A 20327-nucleotide genomic window follows, 5' to 3' on the forward strand; every position below is an offset into this window, starting at 1 on the left:
ATGCAGATTCACATGACTCAATTTCTGCTACTTACTAAATAGGGCTTTACTATTTCCTATGTAAATGCATTACCAGTTACATTGATAATGCATCTGTAAAATAAGCAAGCATAAGTTAAGGATTTGAATACTGCTATAGGATGACCTTTTCCTTTAGAATTTTCTAAAATATTTAATTAATTAAAAATTAACATAAATGTAGCCCAAAAATTTAGCAATTTTTTAGTTGTAATTAGAAAATAACTGTACATCATAAACTACAAAAAAGTTAATTTTTAAATTTTTTAAAATTTCAATTATAAATAGGATTTCTTTAGAATTTTGGGGAAAATTGAAGAAGACTTTGTGGATGCAGAACATCAGGGTCATACTATTGTATCTCAGGGTTTCGTTCCTGATCCTAAAGGATGTAAAGATCAGGTAATTGCTATTTACATAATTAAAATTTAAAAAACAAATAAATAAACTAATTTTTATTTTAAAAGTTTTGATTTTAAATATAATTTTTTAGTTTTAATTAATTAACTGTATATTAACAATATAAATTACAATGTTGTTATCAATAACTTTCATAAGTTTGTTGATATTTATCACATAAAACTGAAAATAAAAATAAAAATTACATTTGCAGTTACTGTTTTTCTTCAAGACCAAATGAAAATAAAATGTTTTTATTTTAATTTAAAAAATTTGATTGTGTAATTAAAAAATCTTTTTTGCAGTCTATCCCAAAAATAACTGTTTAAAACAGAAGAAAAAAAACCTTTGTTTTGTTTATATATATATACATTAGTTGCGAGTTTTTTGGTGTTTAGTTGTTTTTATTACTAAATTACATCAGTATCGTCTTGGAGATTGTAAATCTTAATAGCATTTGAATGATAACGAATGTTTTTGGATGTTTTTAACGACCTTCTTACAGTAGAATACATAATGGAATGCCACACTGGTAGTTTGGATAATAATATTTTAGAATATTACATTGTGGCATTCCATTATGTATTCTACTGGAAGAAGGTCGTTAAATATGTCGAAAAAACGTTTTAGTTACTAAATTTTTGCTGCTTTTTAGGTTATTTGAGTGCGTTTGTTATCTTTGTACAACAGCTTTGAATTAGCATTCGAATATATTGCTGAGTTATGAGTGAACAGTATTTTAACTCATTTTATGCTTTAAATAAGGATTTTATTAAAGTTTCGGTTAAGTTTTAGTTTGAAATTGATTTTATCGCACTTCGTCACAAGGTTAATAGCATAAATTGTTAGTGTTATTTTCGGTTTTGTGTGTGTGTGTGTTTTTTTTAACAACCACATATCAATAAGACTATTAATAAATTATTCTATTCATTACATTTTATAGTTACTTATTTATTCTGTTAATAAAATGTTAATAAAAAATTATTTAATGATTTTTAGTTAGCGAATTTACAACGCCAATTGAAGCGTATCAACGAAAGGGCGAAAACACGACAGAACAATTTAGAGACCATGTCGAAACGCTTGGAACAATTTTATAAAAATTACAATGAAACGACTCAAAATTTGAATGATGCTATTCACAAAGAAAAGTCATTTTCTGCCGTAGGAGGGGAAATTGAAATGGTTAAAATCCAACAAGAAGAATTTAAGGTAATTTACTTTTTCTAAAGTGTATTTTTATTTTATTCTCAAAAATTAAAATATTTTGATAATATTCTGATTCATTATATTATTTAATTTTAGATATTTCAAGGATATTGTATGGATGAATTTAACAGAGAAGTCGATGAGATTAATCAAACTGGACAAAGCCTTATTCAGTCAGCAGCTCCTGGTGTTAAAACTAATAATTTAGAACAGGATTTAGAAAAGCTTAATGATAAATGGAACAGTTTAAAAGAAAAAGTATGTGATACTATTTAAATATTTAAATTTTTTTACTTTACTAAAAGTATCTCCAACTTACAACCGAATATAAAATACAGTATTGTATCAGTTTATTATGGATCAATTTTAATAATAATGTTTATTTTTTTAAAAGCTGTATTTAATACTTAAATAAATGTTATAACAAACAATATGCTAATAATAATTATTATTTTGTAGTTATATGATAGAGAACGTCGACTAGATGTAGCTCTCCTTCAGTCGGGAAAATTCCAGGAAGCTTTAGCAGGTGTGGAAAAGTGGCTTCAAGATACAGAAGATATGGTAGCAAATCAGAAACCTCCTTCTGCTGATTATAAAGTTGTAAAAGCACAACTTCAAGAACAGAAAGTTAGTGAAATTTGAAATTAAAAACTTGTAATGATGATTAGTAAGATATCTAAATTAACTAAATTATTTCTTCTTAGTTCTTGAATAAATTGCTGTTGGATAGGCAAGGAAGCATGTCATCTTTAATGACTATGGGAACAGAAGTCATGCGCAATCTTCAACCTTATGAGCAAGCACAAGTTGAAGGACAATTAAAAAATCTAATGCATAGGTTTGAAGATTTAATTACTGGTGCTCAAGAACGTACTGACGCTTTAGAGAGAACAATTCCAGTAGCCCATGATTTCCAAGAAAAATTAATACCTTTGGCTGAATGGTTAGAACAAACAGAAAAGAGATTAGCTACTATGGCAACTGTGCCAATTGAAAGAGAAAAATTGCGACAACGTATTGCTGAACATGGGGTACGTATAAAGTAATTAAAACTAAATTTCAGTTATATTTAAAGTTTAATTTTATCAAATTTAAACTATTTTTATATCATTAGGCTCTTCATGATGATATAATGGATCATAAAGAAGCTTTTGAAGAGCTAACTGAATTAGCACAAATGTTAATGAGTTTAGTTGGAGATGACGAAGCACAGACAGTTGTGGAGCGTTTACAAGAAATAACAGATCATTATGCAAAAATAGTTGAACAAAGTGAACACATTGGTCAATTATTATCTGAAGCTCATGAAGGAATAGGAAGCTTCCTTATCAATTTTGAAGATTTAATGGCTTGGATTGATGAAATGGTATCTCGTTTATCCCGCTATCAAATTCTAAGTGTGTACGTCGAGAAGTTACAAGAACAATTGGATGAACTTATTGTAAGTATTTCTTATCATTAGCAATATGTTAAAAAGGAAATTTATCTGAATTGGTTTTTATCTATCAATATTTTAGGAATTAAGTGAAGAAATAGCTGATCATCAAAAACAAGTTAGCGAGGCTGTTAATTCTGGTCAAGAAATGATGAAACATGCATCAGGTAATTATTAAGTTATTTAATTATAAAATTATATTTCATAAAATTAAATGTTATTTAAGGTGTTGTTCCAAAAATTAATTGTAATAAAAGATTTATAATAATTAAATTCAAAAAAAGAAATAACATAATTCATAAACTTAGAATGTATATGGTGTTTATTATGTAATTCTGCAGTTTGTTCGTAAGTTATAATGATGTAAAATATATTAATAATTTTAAGCAAAAACATTAGAACTATTAGTCAATACTAGTAATTATTGTTTATTGTACTATGATTAAAACATATTTAATCATTTTTAAATTTATTACTTAAATCAAAAATACCTTCAGGACTCTTTTCATATGCAATTGCCTGTTACCGTTTGAATTTATCATAATCAAATCACTTAAATATCTTACAAAACATTGTAATTATTCAGAAATCAGCAATTTGAATCCCATTTTGTAGCAGGTGTATTTATCATCATCTTTGATGTTTTAGTAATATATTTTCCTTTTTTTTTTTTTAAGATAAATCTTTTCCTGTGTTTATTTTAATAGCTTTTTCACAAATCAATTTTTAAATTAGAGTCTAAGTAGATAAATCCACTAAACACTGGTTGTCAGTTCATGCCTAACTAACAAGCTAGTTGCTTGACGTATTTAAAGTTTGTTTATAGGTCTAATAGCGTGGTTTCCCATAGAAAACCCTCATATATAGTGCTTCACTTGAAGTTTACCATGTTTTATGCAATCCAATCAATTTATAAATTCCAAATGTTAATAAATGTGGGTGCCGGGAGGTGGACAGTCTCTTTTTCCCTCAGCTAACAGGTCGGTGAGACCTGCCTATGTCAAGATGGCGGCTTGGTTTGGTTACGCGTCACATGTTACGCGAGTGAGAGTGCGAAGAGGATGGGTCCAACGGTAGAGCAGCAGCGATACTCGATAAAGGACATTAACAACGTATAATAACAACAACAACGATTTATTAATGCTAAAGCTACAGATACAGTTAGGGCGAGCTACTGTCGCCTAAGTTCAGATACATGGAGGGAGAATTTACTCGACTTTGGGGAAGTCATACCTCTTAATCCGAGTCGCTCTTGTTACCAGCTAAAGTATCCTCGGCAAGGTATTCCTTTGTAGATGTTGGGTTTCCTCAGGACTTGGGACGCACACACACTGTTAAATCGACACTACGTAACCGACCCCCTTTTCCTCTCTCGTCGCCCTTTTATCGTCTCGGTCACGTTTCTTGTTTTCACCAACCAGCATTATTCGAATGTTGTTCCTCATGATTCATGTTTTCTCCATGGGAACCAAACAATAAAATATTTTATCATTAGCGTTTTGGTTCCGGTGGGTTCGAATTTTCTCATAAATATTGTTCTGGTACATATTCAAATGTAACATTTTAAAAATGCAATTAGTTTATGCTAAATAATTGAAGCTATTCAGACCATAAAATCTCTGCTTTTCGTGTTTATTTTTTTTTTACAAAAATTAAAATTTCAATAAAAATAATTTTAAAGCATTTTTAATATGGTTATTTAATTTACAAATATACTCATTAATGACGTCTAGTATAATGTATCATTTTTCTACCAGATCATGAGTTCAAATTTCATATCTGCCAATATAGATATTTGTTAAGATTTAGCATATAAATCATATGATTTGTACAGATTAGAATGGAAAATTTCCATTAAATACATAAATAATTATTATTAGTAAATGAGAAATTGAAAGATTCAAACAATACAGTATCTATTCGTCATTCACGTGGTATGGATTTAAATCTCAATACCAGATTCTTGTCCTTACTGATTTTTAACGTACTACAGAATTCTCTTCTTTAAATTGAATTCTTAGGAATATTCAGTTTAGATACATCACTACCTTATGCTGATGACAGGGAATCAGGGAATTGCTTTTTTAGATAACAATCTTGAGTATTGTAAACATAGGTACCTCTAGTTTTTCTTTATATGAACATTCTAAGTTGGATTATTAGACACATATAATAATAAACTTTTCTAATACAAGAAATCCTCATTAGTTTGAAATTCAAGGGATGAAATAATCACAACTTCAAATTACTGAGTTTTGAATTTACATATGTCTGTGCAATATGTCAAATACCATATAACCGATGTAATTTATTAATTAGAAATTAATAACAATAATATAAATGTGAAGATAAACAGCACATGTCTGGTGAGAACCTCATAGGTCGTTAGATAGGTTTTATAATAAGTTAAGCAGAATTCCTCAAAATGTAGTCCAAATTATTTTTAAAAGTGCCAAAAAGTAGTAAGTCACCTAAATGTATTGGTCTCAAGCCCTACAAATATTTCAGTCTGCTACTTGTAGCCCAATCTTTCACTCCTGAAAACCAGCCATATTATATGAAATAAGAGAAAAAAGAGTAGTCCATGGGTAAGGTGACATCCGAAAATGTGTTACTGTAAAAGCAAAGTCATATTGACCAGATTAGGGTTGTTCTTTGTCTGTTGTTCTCTTATAGCGTGAAGGCGCTTCAATCTAAATGAATGAATGAGTTAATATAGCCATATCACAATTCAGACAGAATTTTCACTTTAAATTTCAAAGTAGCCATATTTCAACTAATCAAATTCCTTAAGACGTAAATCTCTATATCCTTGGCCAGGACAAAAGTACAGTTATGAACTAATGGAATTTCGAACTACAGTATTTGAGTTCAAATTAACGAGGATTTCCTGTAGTGACTTTTTCCATAAAAATGTTGTTATTTATATTAGAGTTAATGAAATTTAATACTCAATACTTAAAAAATATTTTAGGTGATGACGTTATTAGAATGAAAGAAAAACTTGATATGTTGCAAGTCAAATTTTCTGATCTAACAAGTAAAGCTACCGATAGACTCAGACAAGCTCAGGAAACTTTACCTGTTGTTCAGAATTTCCACAGTTCTCATGAACGCTTAATAAGTTGGATGAATGAAGCTGAAAAGGATTTGAAAACTTTGGAAACTGTTGGACTTAGAGTTCAGGAATCAACTATAAGTGTATATATAATATTTTATACATAAATTTTTACAAGTAATTTTTTATACCGTCGAAATTCATTTCTATGTTTATCAAATAGCGTTTAGAAACAGAAATTCAGGAATACAGGCCTTTGATCGAGACAATAAATCATCTTGGTCCACAATTGTGTCAAATGTCTCCCGGTGATGGAGCTACAGTTATTGAAGGTCTTATCTCTCATGACAATCGCCGTTTTGATACTATTTGTGAACAAGTACAGCGTAAAGCTGAAAGAATTGATCTTTCTAAACAAAGAAATGTAGAAGTAAGTTTCAAGACTGTTAATACATTTTTATAAGCTTGCATTACATTAATAAATATTTGAAATTCATATTTTATCCAAGAAATTTATATAAAATAGGTAACAAAATTGTAATCAGTATAAATATTATAAAAAATTAATTTTAAAGCTATTAAAATTAAAAATATATATATATTTGAATATTAATGTTTATATTTGTAGGTTATTGGAGATATTGATGAAATATTGGATTGGTTTCATGAAGCTGAAAAACAGATGTTGGAAGCAGAACCTCTCATTGTTGATCCAGATTCTTTAGCAGCCTTATTAAAAGAACAAAAGGTAAATTATAATTATTTATTGACATATGTAATTAATTAAATAAATAAAAATAATTACGGTATTTGATTTGGATAGATCTTAAATGACGAAGTCAGCAGTCAAAAAGGACGTGTTCGAGACATACTTGCCTCGGCCAAGAAATTAATGAGAGAGTCTTCAAGTGACGATTTAGCCCATATCAGAGATAAAGCCGACGAGCTTAAGGATGTAGTAAATACTGTATCGGCTCTTTCTGCTGATCGCCTCAGTGCCTTGGAACAAGCACTCCCTCTTGCTGAACATTTCTTTGAAACTCATGCAGATATAAGTCAATGGTTAGATGAAATGGAATCCGAAGCTGAACTTTTAGAAACTCCTGCCTTGAATGCTCATCAAATCAAAAAACTTCAAGATAGGAATAAAGTTAATATTTATCATTAAATAATTTTTAATTATTTAAATATATTACAGAATTTATAAAAGTAAATTTATTTTAAATTTTATTTAGGGATTATTGCAATCAGTTAATGAACATAAACCACTCTTGGATAAATTAAACAAGACTGCTATTGCTTTGAAAAAGCTTTGCAGTGCAGATGAAGGTGATAAAGTGCAAGCAATTTTAGATCTGGATAATAATCGCTACAACAGCTTAAAAATGGCACTTCGTGAATGGCAAGATGCTCTCGATGAGGCTCTGCAAGCAACTTCTCAGGTATTTTTATGTCTAAAAATTGTTCATTATTTTCTTTACATCTTTAACGTGAATTATCTTATATATTACAGTTTTCTGATAAATTAGATGGAATGCTAAATGCATTATCATCTACAGCAGAACAGCTTAATAATGCTGAACCAATATCTGCTCATCCAGAAAAAATACACGAACAAATCTGTGATAATAAGGCCGTTTTGAAAGATTTAGATAAACGTTCAAGTGCATTAGAAGCAGTTAGACGAGCTGCTGATGATGTAATTACCAAGGCTGGCGATTCAGAAGAACCTGCTGTGAGAGGTAAATTTTTTAAATTCCTTGTTTAGTGCTTGATATGCCTTTAATTGTTTAAAAAATGTATTAAAATATGTGTGTGTAATTGTTTAAATCTATAAAATTTCAGATATCAAAAAGAAACTTGACAGACTTAGCGATTTATGGGATACAATCCAAAAAGCTGCTCGTACCCGAGGGCGATCTTTAGAAGATGCTATGATTGCAGCAGAGAAGTTCTGGGATGAACTAAATGCTGTGATGAAAGCATTAACAGAATTGCAAGATAACTTAAACTCACAAGAGCCTCCAGCTGTAGAACCAAATGCAATTCAGCAACAAAAAGAAGTATTGCAGGTATGTAAAAATTAGATGTTAAAAATAAATTAGAGTTTATAAGAAATGCCATTTTATTAAAATATTCGTTTAACTTTTAAATAGACTATTTGTTTCTTATTTGATTTTTTTCATTTCTTCCATATAATAGGAAATCAAACAAGAAATTGAACAAACCAAACCAGAGGTGGATCATTGTCGTCTTGCAGGTCAAGGATTGATGAAATTATGTGGAGAACCAGATAAACCAGAAGTCAAAAAACACATTGAAGATTTGGATTCTGCTTGGGAAAATGTTACTTCATTATATGCTAAGCGAGAACAAAATCTCATAAATGCAATGGAAAAAGCAATGAACTTCCATGGTATTCTCCAGGTATTTGAAATTATTAAAATTTTTTAATATATACTGTATGTAATGTACGTATAAAAAGTCATTGAAATGTATAGTTTTATGTACTGTACATCTAAACACACATTACCGTGTATATGTAAATATGCACATTTACAAGGTAATTCAAAAAAGACTTTGAAAGCATCAGAAAACTTAATTAATTGAGACGTTAATTTATAATAAAACACATCAAGTTTTATCTCAGTCATTTTGGTTTGATGTGAGTACTATTGATGATGTAGTAGTCATTTCACCTGATTTCAATTTCTTGCCAAACTCAAACTTCTATATCTGTTGTCAATTTGGTGACTATGATTGTGATTCAAGTTTTGAGCTCACTGAGATTTTGAGGCATGGCTGGAGTAAACACTAGATTTCTAATGAAAAATTGAGAGGTGTCAAATCTGGAGAATAAGGTGGCCATTTCATTGGTTCTGTTTGACCAATCCACTTGGAAAACATTTATTGAGGTATTGCCCTAAGTTTTCTCCAGACCAGGGGAAAATTCTCTGCTTCCCTTCTCTCAGTGGCCCTGATGGAATAGTATGCTGTTTTGCTGAAAGTATATTCATACTTTTGCAGAATGAGAGAATTTTCTGTCATGAGCATGTTCCATGGTTGCTTATAGATTTTTGGAGTCCCAAATCCTGTAGTTGTGCTCACTGAGATAAAATGTCATAAAATTCAATCAATTTTAATTAAAACTTTATATGTTTTCAAAGTTGTCAAGCCCCCTTTTTTTTAACTATATATAGTTCGAAAAACTTTTACATATATGTATATGCTGAGAGCATGACATACATATATATACTTCTTAAATGTAATAATCACTTCACGCTGACTTTTGTTAATATATACTTCTTATAATGTATACTTCTTAGCAAATAGTGGTGTTATTCTGAACCTCCAGACTTAAAAACCTGATTACACACAAAAAATTTACTTATCTGTTGGCTGTTACTCTTTTGAAATGGTTTTTCTTGTGCCACCTACAGAAATATTTACAAAAATTCAAATAAGCACAAATATTTTATACTGTACTTAAAAACTGTTTTCATATATATATATAAGCTATTCAAATTTATAATTTTTTATCTTAATTTTCTTATTGTTTTTGAACAATTAATGAATGGTTTTATACTGTGGATTTAATTAGCCATTAATTATTTGAATTGAATTACATTACTGTTTTGCATTCAAAACATATTAATATATCGGACTATATTTAAATATATTTTAATACATGTTAAAATAGTAAATACTAACTATAATTATATAAAATGTATTTAGTTAAAAGTTTATAAAAAAATTTATTTTGATATTCAGTTAAACCTTGTTATTTCAATATCAGATACAGTGATACCTCAGTTTTCGTTGATAACCTGTCCGGAACCAATGACAACCGAGGCAATTATTTCCATATGAATTAATGTAAATCCAAGTTATTCGTTCTAGACACTCCAAAATACATACCAAAAACACATTTTATAGAGAAATTAATATAAAAAACTAATGTAAAGAATAAATGAACATTTAACATAGCATTTAACATGGTATTCAAAGGGCTGCTGGCTCTGAAAACTTTCTTTGGTCCCATGATGGAGCTAAAAGGAAAGAAAAGCAATAGAATTGTTTGGCTAGATGCACAGGGTAATTCTCACACAATGAGAAACAACACCCCACCGAGCAGGAAACATATAGGTTGCCCTATGTTTTCCAAAATTAGCAGGAAGTCATGTGGGCATGCCGACGAAATCCAAGACAACCGACAAAAAACCGAGACAAATTTTTTGCAAAACAAAATTGACAATAACTAAAGTATTACTGTAATTCAAAGGCTAGTCCAGTCTCAGGTCAAGAGAATAAGATTTTTGCATATATTTTGGTTCAGATAATTTGAAATACACATACAATGAAGTTTGAAGATATTTATCTGGTCCATTAACCAGCAAAAATATTGTTTAATTTGAAATTTTTTATTGTATTACGTGTTTATAAGGAAAGTTTCCATGCCAAAGTGTTAGTTTCATTAATCACACATTTTTGATTTATTGGACATTTGTTCAAGCTCATTTGGACATTGTACACATCGAGAATGAAGAAAGAATTTTTTTATTTTTATGGAAGAAATTGTTTGACATTTAATTATTTTGAACATTTCTTCTCAAAAATTCGTTGTTTCAATAATTCTAAGATCTATTAAATACACATGCATATTCAATAATGAATGCGTATTTATAGCTTTAGCTGTTAATAGAGCTTGTTTTGATCAGATCATTTGATTTTCGTAATCTCAAACTAAAGACGACGATTTCTTCATAGAACTAGCCATGGGTCCTCTAGATGAAATGTGAGGGTAATTCTTATTGAAGCACTTAAGCTTCTTTTGTATATTATTTTCAGGTCTTGCTTTGAATGTAGTTTTGTTACGTCTTCATTGTTTTCATTAAGTACTTTTTTCAAAAATGACAGTTTTTTCAAAATAGCTTAAATTGTTAAAATTTAAAATTTACTTGTTTAATTGCAGAATCTTCTAGAATTTCTGGATTCAGCAGAAGAAAAATTTTCTGATTTAGGTCCATTAGAACAAGATATTGAAACAGTAAAGGAACAAATTAACGAATTAAAGGTATATCATTTACTAAAAATAGCTCTTATTACATAATAATTAATTATGAAACTAAACATAATTATTACCACTATTAAAAATGTATAGGATTTTAAACAAGAAGTTGATCCACACATGATTGAAGTTGAAGCATTAAATCGACAAGCACAGGAATTAATGGAACGTACTTCTCCTACGCAAGCAAGAACTATAAGAGAACCTTTGGCAGATATTAATCATCGTTGGGATGACTTGCTGAAGGGTATTGTTGATAGACAGGTATATTTTTGAAAATTAATCAAATTGGTTTTATAAATTTACAATTCTAGTTTTTTTTAAATTAATTCTAATAATAAAAATTTTCTAGAGAGAATTAGAAAATGCTCTTCTGCGTTTGGGTCAATTCCAACACGCATTAGATGAGTTATTAGTCTGGATGTCAAAAACAGAAAAAACTTTAGATGACCTTAGACCTGTTTTTGGTGATCCTCAAATTATTGAAGTTGAACTTGCTAAACATAAGGTAATAAAATTTTTTTTAAATTTATATATATATATATATAATGAAATTTGATTAACAAAATATATTTTTAGGTTTTGATGAATGATATACAAGCGCATCAAACAAGTGTAGACACTTTAAATAGAGCTGGACGTCAGTTAATAGAAGCTAATCGAGGAAGTGAAGATGCCAGTGTCACTCAAAATAAACTTAATAATTTAAATAAGAAATGGCAGCAACTACAAGATAAATCTACAGAAAGACAAAATGAACTTGAAGAGGCATTAAAAGAGGTATTTTTCAATAATAATAGATAATACTTTGTAATTAAAAACTATCAAAATGCTTCAAAAAGTCTTTTTTCTTTTGGAATAATATATCAGATTTCTTTATCTATTTATTTTTTTTCTACAGAATGCAAATTTTATTTTATACATTAAATATAATAAAGTGGAACCCATATTTTATATCTTCTCAGAGAGAGGCAGATTTCAACCTAAAATTAAGGAAAACTTAGGATAGGAATTTTGGGAAAATGACAATAAAAATCAATTGCGATGATTTAAATTAATATTTACACGTAGTAAACTCATCTATTACTTCTCTAATATAAAAATTTAGTAGTAGTAACATTTTTAAATTCATATTATAGAGATGGTGAAAATGAAAGGGAATGATAACATCAATAATATTAATCACAAATAAAAGATGATAATTTTTAATTATGCAAGTTTATTATATTTTCATTAAATGTATACACATTAATGTAATAGTGTAACAGTTTCAATTATTGAATATTCATATTCAATAATTGATTAGTTGTACAGACTTATAACAGAGGGAAAGTATGGCGATTGGATAAAAAAAAAAAAGACCCCTCAAGATTTTATATTTTTGGACCCGGGACCTTGAAACATTGAGAAATGCAAAAAAAAATTTGGGGGGTTTTTCTGTTTGTATGGATGTTTGTGTGTATGGGACATGATTTTGTTCACCTCTTTGAAGCTTAATAACTCCTGTGCTTTTTGTCAAAAATTTCTGAAATTTTAAAGGGAGGTATGTGTATTAGGGGGATTGATTTGCAAATGGAGGGAGAGACAAATCCACTAATGACTAAACTATATATTTATTTCTAATAGATATGGATTAATATACAAAGCATAATAAACTATTAATAGATGAAGTATAATAACTCTAAGCTAAATACTAACACTTACTGTACACAATGTTGATGCTAGATAAACTATCATCAGGGGAGAGAGAGAGCTTACAATAAGGTCACATTTACCAATGAGAACCTTCTGTGACCGCAGGGTCAGCACCTCTTTGATGCCACGTCAGGACTGACACCACTGTCTCTTTTAAGACAGACACAGAAACCTCAATGGCCACGAGCGGTTGTGTTGTAGGTGCTTAGGCTCGGAATAGAACCTGATCTGAGACGACCAGAAGAAGTGAATGCACTCCACTGCAAATTAACAATTAACAATACCCATTTATTTATATACAATTTATGCAGTTCTGTATATAGTTAGTTAAGGTGCTAATTTTATATATCAATTATAGTCCCTAACCAAGAGAGAGTTTACAAATCGGTCGTGCATTGGTAAATACCTTAGTAGAAGTTGGTTCCTTGGGGAATTGTAAAATCTGCTGATTGATGTAGTGATGGTCTGCCAGGTTTGGAAGAAGCTTCGATGAACTGAAAGGGTGGAAGTGTTTGGATGTCTTGAGAAGGGCAGAGGATCGGCAATGGCTTGAGCAGTAACCGAAACAGGATTGGGCACGAACACCGGTTCAAAGGGTGGCGAACTTCTCCTTTTTATTAAGGGGAACTTCGGGTACAAGCTCGTTATATCCCCATTGAGTGTGGGAATTTGATAATTTGAAAAATCAAATTTTAAAACAAAAGGAATTATCACTTCAGATTTATGTAATTTTAAGATTAACATTTAAGATATTTCTAATTATATGATGAAAGAATTAACAATAATAAATAAATAAATTTAAATTTCAATAATTTCTATATCAATTGAAATTTTATCTAATTTGTTCATATTGTTGTATTTTCATCTTTAACTCTACACATTCTTACATAGTAAAAATAATATTTTGTCATTTTATTAATAAATTTTATAGTTTAATAAATATTAGATAAATCAATAAAATTTTATAAATTTTTAAAAAGTATTATTTTTTCTTAATCAGGCACAAGCATTCCATCAAGAAGTTCAAGACCTGTTGATGTGGCTAAGTGATATTGATGGACAACTTGTGACTTCTAAACCAGTTGGAGGTCTACCAGAAACTGCTAGAGAGCAATTAAATCGCTTCATGGTATGTGTATATATATATATGTTTTCTAATTCTTAAAGATCTGTAAAACTTCGCTCAGACAAAACACATATATAACCTAAAATTCATTTTTATCTTCTTCAATTCACGTCTTTTTCTAAGGATTAGATCAAGGATATTAGTCATCTGATCATGACATTCTTTCCAAGTTCATTTTTCCCCCTCATCTCGCTAAATTTTTTGATTTGATGTTACCACTTATGTGTCTTTCATATATTCTTTCTTTCTTTTATTTTTTCTTTATTGTTTCAAGTCTAAAATCATTTTGGATATTGTTTTTTCCCCATTCTCTTAAATGACAAAATCAGGTAGAAAAATCAACCTTATCTTATTAATTTAAAATCAGTATTCTCCAGTAGAAATTAAAAAAACAAAACAGTAAAATAAACTTTAGCTATTACTACATTGTCCCTTCTCTACCTGTTACGACAAAAAAAACAAAATGCTAACATTTCCACCAGGTAGAGAACAGAACTTTTAAGTTACTTGACAATGCTGCAGGAAGGCTAGATTTAGCAAATTTTCTTCTAAATTGTCAACTCTGATGTGACTGGCATACTTATCCAGCTGTATTAAAGTTTCTTTACCAATCAATGTGTGAAAAGAGTCATAGAACTTAATAAACTTAGGTTGGTCAACACTTACTGAGTTCAACTAGTACAACTTGAGAGACAATCTTGAGATGTGTGAAGTTTTGTTTGACTTAAGGAATAGGAAAATACATTATATAAGGTGTTTTCTGGGATCCAGTTTGACTTAAATTAAGGAGGGATTTGAGAAAGAGAGAATTCAAGATTAGAGGTTTTTCTGTATATTGCTATCATGAAGCCGATTGGAATATCTGTTCTTAATTACTTGATAGAATTTTAAGATATCGTAGATCTTCTGTCTTTTTTATATATTTAATGCTATTTTCCAGGAATTATACAATGATTTAGATGGTAATCGACACAAGATAGAAGCTGTAATGCAGCAAGGACAAGATTATCTGAAACGATCAAATGAAGGTGCTGCTACTAATCTTCAACACAATCTGAAAACATTGAAGCAGAGATGGGATAATGTACTTAATCGTGCTAATGACAGAAAGGTTCGTTAAAATGTTTTATTACTTTTAAAATTCAAAATTTCTATTTTTATTTAATAAATTTATATTTTTACAGATAAAATTAGAAATTGCTCTCAGGGAGGCCACAGAATTTCATGAAGCTCTTCAAGAATTTGTGGAATGGCTTACAAATGCTGAAAAATATATGAGCAACCTTAAGGCTGTTAGTCGCGTTATGGATGCCGTAATGGAACAAATTGAAGAGCATAAAGTAACAAAACTATTATACGTCTACAAAATATTAACAAGTTGTATAAACATAACAATTTTAATATTTTACTATTTTGACGAATTCAGGCATTTCAAAAAGATGTTGGCACTCACAGGGAAGTAATGCTCAATCTTGATAAGAAAGGAACTCACCTGAAATACTTTAGTCAAAAACAGGATGTTATCTTGATCAAAAATCTACTAATCAGTGTTCAACATCGATGGGAAAGAGTTGTTTCAAAGGCTGCAGAAAGAACTAGAGCATTGGATCATGGTTATAAAGAAGCTAAAGAGGTATTATATTTTTATATAAAATAATTCTGAAAAATATGCAAAAATACTGATTTTGTTGATTCCAGTTCCATGATGCATGGGTTGAATTGACAACTTGGTTGGATGAAGCAGAGAGCAACTTGGATAGTATAACTCATATAGGTAATGATCCTGAGAAGATAAAACAACTATTAGCAAAACACAAAGAATTTCAAAGGGCTCTTGGCTCTAAGCAGCCAAACTACGATGCTACGATGAAAAATGGTCGTACGTTAAAAGAAAAAGCACCAAAAACCGATATCCCTGTCCTGCAAGATATGATGGATGAGTTGAAAAATAAATGGAATAATGTTTGTTCAAAATCTGTGGATAGGTAAGTTTTCCAGTTAACAGTTTTGTAAGATATGTAATATATTTTTTCTTAAAAGAACAATCTAAATTTACTTAAAAATAATATTTTCAAATTTATTAATATAAAGTGTTAACTGGCTTGAAATTATAATCTTATCAATCTTATATATTATAATGCAAATAACTGATGTAGCTGAAAGAAAAAGTATCATGTTGTTTAACTTAATTTTTACAAAACATTTTCTTGTTTGAAATATTTCAATAGCTAATAAATATATTATCTATTAGTATTTTCTGCTCTTGGAATTTCTTCTGCAGTATTACTTCAGTTTATTTTATATTGTTGTGGAATCATGACATTTTAACTTTATATGCCTCAAGAAATTAGAATTCTAATAAACTTATACAAGTGGATTATTGCTTGTTTTATACCTAATACATATATGTAACTTAATATTTTAATATATTTTACCTTTATTAATGCAACATACATGTATTAAACTATAATTTTGATTAAAGCACTTACTTTATTTAGTGAACAGAACATAGATTTGAAATCACAAAATATAATTTCTTAATTTTTATTAGTACAACTCAACGTCTTGACGTCTGGCCGATCAAAGAAGGCATTATTTGTAATGCCTTCTTTGATTGGCCAGATGTAACATAAGAACAAGCCCGTCTGAATGCAGCCTAACAGCTGTTATGGATTTCTTTGAAACACAGAAAGAAGAAATACAATGCTGTATTCTTCTTTCTGATCATGGTCTTTCTAAATATATGCAACAAGACATAGTAATAACAAGAGGCAAGAAGATGAATCAAATATTTTAAGCCTTATTCTTATATTTATCTATTGAACAGAATGGTTTAAGAAGAATTATGTTTCTGTTGAACAAGAACAAAGAGAATATGCTTCTTTAAAAAATATTTTAGATTTTGTGTTTGGTGTTAACAAAATTAACAACTTTGTTTTTATGTTCAGTTTTACTATTTGATCAATATTTATAAAACATTTATTAATGTTGATTTTTAAATTATAATTTCAGACAACAGAAATTAGAAGAAGCCTTATTGTTTTCTGGTCAGTTTAAAGATGCTGTACAAGCTCTCATTGATTGGTTAGATAAAGCTCAAACAACTCTGTCGGAAGAACAATTCTTATATGGTGATTTAGATACTGTTATGGCATTAGTTGATCAGCATAAGGTAATTTCAAAATCTTACATATACATTGATAAATTTAAAAATTCAAAGTAACAGATTAAATTAATTTACTGAAGATCATTTATTATACAAATTTCATATAGATTTCATATCATTTTAGTAACTTTTTATTCAGATAATGGCGTATTTTAATAATTAACATAATTATGTATTTTTGAATGAATAAAACATCTCTGTCTATTCATTCTAGACATTCCAAGATGAATTAAATATTCGAGGTAACAGCATGGAATCTGTACGACGTACGGCAAGAGAGTTATTACAGTCTGCAAGTGTTGAAGATGCTGAACACATCCAATCTCAAATGACACTCTTGGATGAGAAGTGGGAAGAAGTTGTGCAGCTCAGTACAAACAAAAAATTATTACTAGAAGAAAGTTTAAAACAGGTTTGAATAATTTAATATACAATACTATAATAAAGTTATTAAAATAAGATATTTGTTAGATATTAAAACTGTATTTTTATTATTTTAGGCTGAGAGATTGCATAAAGCAGTGCATATGCTTTTGGAATGGCTCTCAGATGCCGAAATGAAATTACGGTTTGCTGGACCTTTACCAGAAGATGAAGAAACAACACGTCAACAGCTATCTGAACATCACTGTTTCATGGAAGAAATGACAGAACAAGAAGTTCATAAAGATAATACAATTTCTCTAGCACAAGAAATACTTCAAAAATGTCATCCAGATGGAGTTTCTGTTATTCGTCATTGGATCACTATTATACAGTCTCGCTGGGAAGAGGTAATTAATTTTATATCAAAGTGATAAAATGTTCAAATGCAAATGTTTACATAAATATTTACTTCAAAGGTATTTGTATGGGCAAGACAAAGAGAACAAAGATTGCAGGATCATTTAAGATCATTAAGAGACATTATGGACTTATTAGAAGAATTGCTAGCATGGTTAATAGGAGCAGAAGCCAGCTTGACTGCTTTGGAAGCAGAACCATTACCTGATGATATTCCTACTTTAGAACAATTAATTAAAGATCATCAGGTATTAATTTTTATAATTAATTAATTATAATCTAAATTATCTTTATTCTCGATTTAATTTTTCTTTCTATTTATTTTTTTTGAATTATTAGGGATTCATGGATGACATGTCTAAAAAACAACCCGATGTTGAAAGAGTTACAAAAGCTTTTTCATCAAAACGCCAACCACATCAACAGAATCAGGCACCCACTCGCGAGAAGGGGGCTAAAGAATTACCTCATAAAGCTGGAAAAGGTCTGCTGGCACCAAAAACCTCAACTCCTGGGTATATATTGATGTTTGTATTGTTATTAACTAAATATTTTATAAATTTCTATATTTATGAATGCAAACTATTTTACGATATAGAAGACAAGCAGTTGATCCCGAAATTAAGCATCCAAAAGCACGAGAGTTGGTCGAAAAGTGGCGTAACGTTTGGCTTTTGGCAATGGAGAGACAGCGTCGCTTACAAGATAAATACAATTATCTTCAAGAAGTAAAATTATTTTAATTCTACTTGTTCTTTTTTATTTAATCATTACTAAAACTTTATTTTACAAAATCATATTTATTTGATTTAGTTGGAAAGAATAAAGAATTTTGATTTTGATGAATGGAGGAAAAGAGTATGTATATAACAAATTTTGATGTATTGAGTTTATAAAATATGAACTATTCCATGTATTAAGTTTTATTAATCCTTCAGTTCTTAGCCTGGATGAATAATAAGAAATCCAGGGTGATGGATTTATTCCGTAAAATAGACAGAGATAATGATGGAAAAGTAACCAGAGAGCAATTTATTGAAGGCATCTTAAAGTCCAGTAAGATCTAATAACCAGTTTTTGATATAAATTGAATAAATTGTTTTTATAATCTTTAAAATTTAATATACTTTTTATTTATTAATATCTTTAGAATTCCCCACAAGCAGATTAGAGATGGAAAGAGTAGCAGAGATATTCGATCGTAACAATGATGGTTTCGTAGATCACAAAGAATATATTGATACACTTCGTCCAGATAGAGAGGTGAAATATTAATTAAAATTTTTAAAATATTTTTAATATTTTATCAGATTTTTAAAAACATTTTTTGAAATTTAAGCTAATATATTCATTATTACGAATGAAGGATTTTCATTAGATTTTTGTTCTTTTAAACTATATTTATAGAATTTAATTTTTTCATTATTAGTTTGAGATTAAATGGAATAAGTTAACACGTTCATGGCGTCAGTAGATAAACGTTTAGGCAGCTGCAGGGCATTACGAGTCATGGGTGACTCGTAGTCTATTTTAAAACAGGGCGGCACGAGTCACCCGTACTTCGTACTATTAAATTAATATATTTTATTGCACATAATAAAATAATATCGATATATCAAGTATGATGTTTGTAGAATAATGTTATCAAAACATATGCGCCACCCCATGGAAAAACAAGCAATTATGTTTGTTGCCCTAACTAGACATGTCCATACGAGTCACATGTGCCTCGTAACGCCGTGAATGTGTTAATAAATATTATTGCAATCATTATTTCCTTTTTCTCTTTGCAAAAATATATAAACTGAAGTTTATTTCTCAGGGTCGACCAGAAACCGAAGCTGAAAAAATCCAAGATGAAGTTCAGAGACAAGTTGCAAAATGTACCTGTGTTCATCGATTTAAAGTTTATCAAGTTGGAGAAGGAAAATATAGAGTATGCTTTAATTTATATACTTAAAAAATGATATCTAATATTAAATTTTGGTAAATAATTTATTTATTTATTTATTTCTCTTTTCTTTTTTGTAGTTTGGTGATTCACAAAAGTTAAGATTAGTGCGTATCCTTCGCAGTACCGTTATGGTACGTGTCGGAGGAGGATGGGTGGCACTAGATGAATTTCTTGTGAAAAATGATCCTTGTAGAGGTGAAATATTTTTGATATTAAAATATTTAAATTTTATTGATTACATTCAGTTAATTTATTTAAAGTTTAGTAATTTTACAAGAAATGAATAAATAGAAGTAATTAATGTGAAATTTATAAATATTTTTATATTTTCCTATAAATTTAATTGTTTAAATTCTTAAAAAAAATAAAATAGAATTATTAACGTGAGACATGTTCCAAAAGTAAGGTTCAAT

General features: G+C 29.2%; 1 protein-coding gene across 11 annotated transcripts in view; it reads left to right on the forward strand.

Moving 5' to 3' along the window:
• The window catches only part of shot (dystonin-like protein short stop), a 161014-nt gene that overhangs the window by 133291 nt on the left and 7396 nt on the right, over positions 1–20327 (forward strand). For all 11 annotated transcript variants that reach the window (XM_067287921.1, XM_067287923.1, XM_067287920.1 and 8 more), the window contains 35 exons: positions 307–420; positions 1417–1629; positions 1723–1884; positions 2086–2256; positions 2334–2660; positions 2744–3070; positions 3147–3231; positions 6039–6265; positions 6346–6552; positions 6751–6870; positions 6946–7272; positions 7358–7564; positions 7636–7864; positions 7968–8194; positions 8325–8549; positions 11095–11196; positions 11284–11454; positions 11543–11698; positions 11770–11970; positions 13886–14014; positions 14952–15122; positions 15196–15351; positions 15438–15644; positions 15710–15996; positions 17024–17183; positions 17392–17589; positions 17678–17950; positions 18020–18208; positions 18300–18475; positions 18559–18688; positions 18774–18818; positions 18899–19016; positions 19111–19223; positions 19783–19896; positions 19992–20109. In XM_067287921.1, the coding sequence (XP_067144022.1) occupies positions 307–420; positions 1417–1629; positions 1723–1884; positions 2086–2256; positions 2334–2660; positions 2744–3070; positions 3147–3231; positions 6039–6265; positions 6346–6552; positions 6751–6870; positions 6946–7272; positions 7358–7564; positions 7636–7864; positions 7968–8194; positions 8325–8549; positions 11095–11196; positions 11284–11454; positions 11543–11698; positions 11770–11970; positions 13886–14014; positions 14952–15122; positions 15196–15351; positions 15438–15644; positions 15710–15996; positions 17024–17183; positions 17392–17589; positions 17678–17950; positions 18020–18208; positions 18300–18475; positions 18559–18688; positions 18774–18818; positions 18899–19016; positions 19111–19223; positions 19783–19896; positions 19992–20109 (6382 nt within the window). The remainder of the gene's footprint in view (positions 1–306; positions 421–1416; positions 1630–1722; positions 1885–2085; positions 2257–2333; positions 2661–2743; positions 3071–3146; positions 3232–6038; positions 6266–6345; positions 6553–6750; positions 6871–6945; positions 7273–7357; positions 7565–7635; positions 7865–7967; positions 8195–8324; positions 8550–11094; positions 11197–11283; positions 11455–11542; positions 11699–11769; positions 11971–13885; positions 14015–14951; positions 15123–15195; positions 15352–15437; positions 15645–15709; positions 15997–17023; positions 17184–17391; positions 17590–17677; positions 17951–18019; positions 18209–18299; positions 18476–18558; positions 18689–18773; positions 18819–18898; positions 19017–19110; positions 19224–19782; positions 19897–19991; positions 20110–20327) is intronic.

This window comes from Centruroides vittatus, unplaced genomic scaffold (assembly GCF_030686945.1).
Source record: "Centruroides vittatus isolate TY-2023 unplaced genomic scaffold, ASM3068694v2 scaffold_752, whole genome shotgun sequence".
NCBI classification, from domain to species: Eukaryota; Metazoa; Arthropoda; class Arachnida; order Scorpiones; family Buthidae; genus Centruroides; species Centruroides vittatus.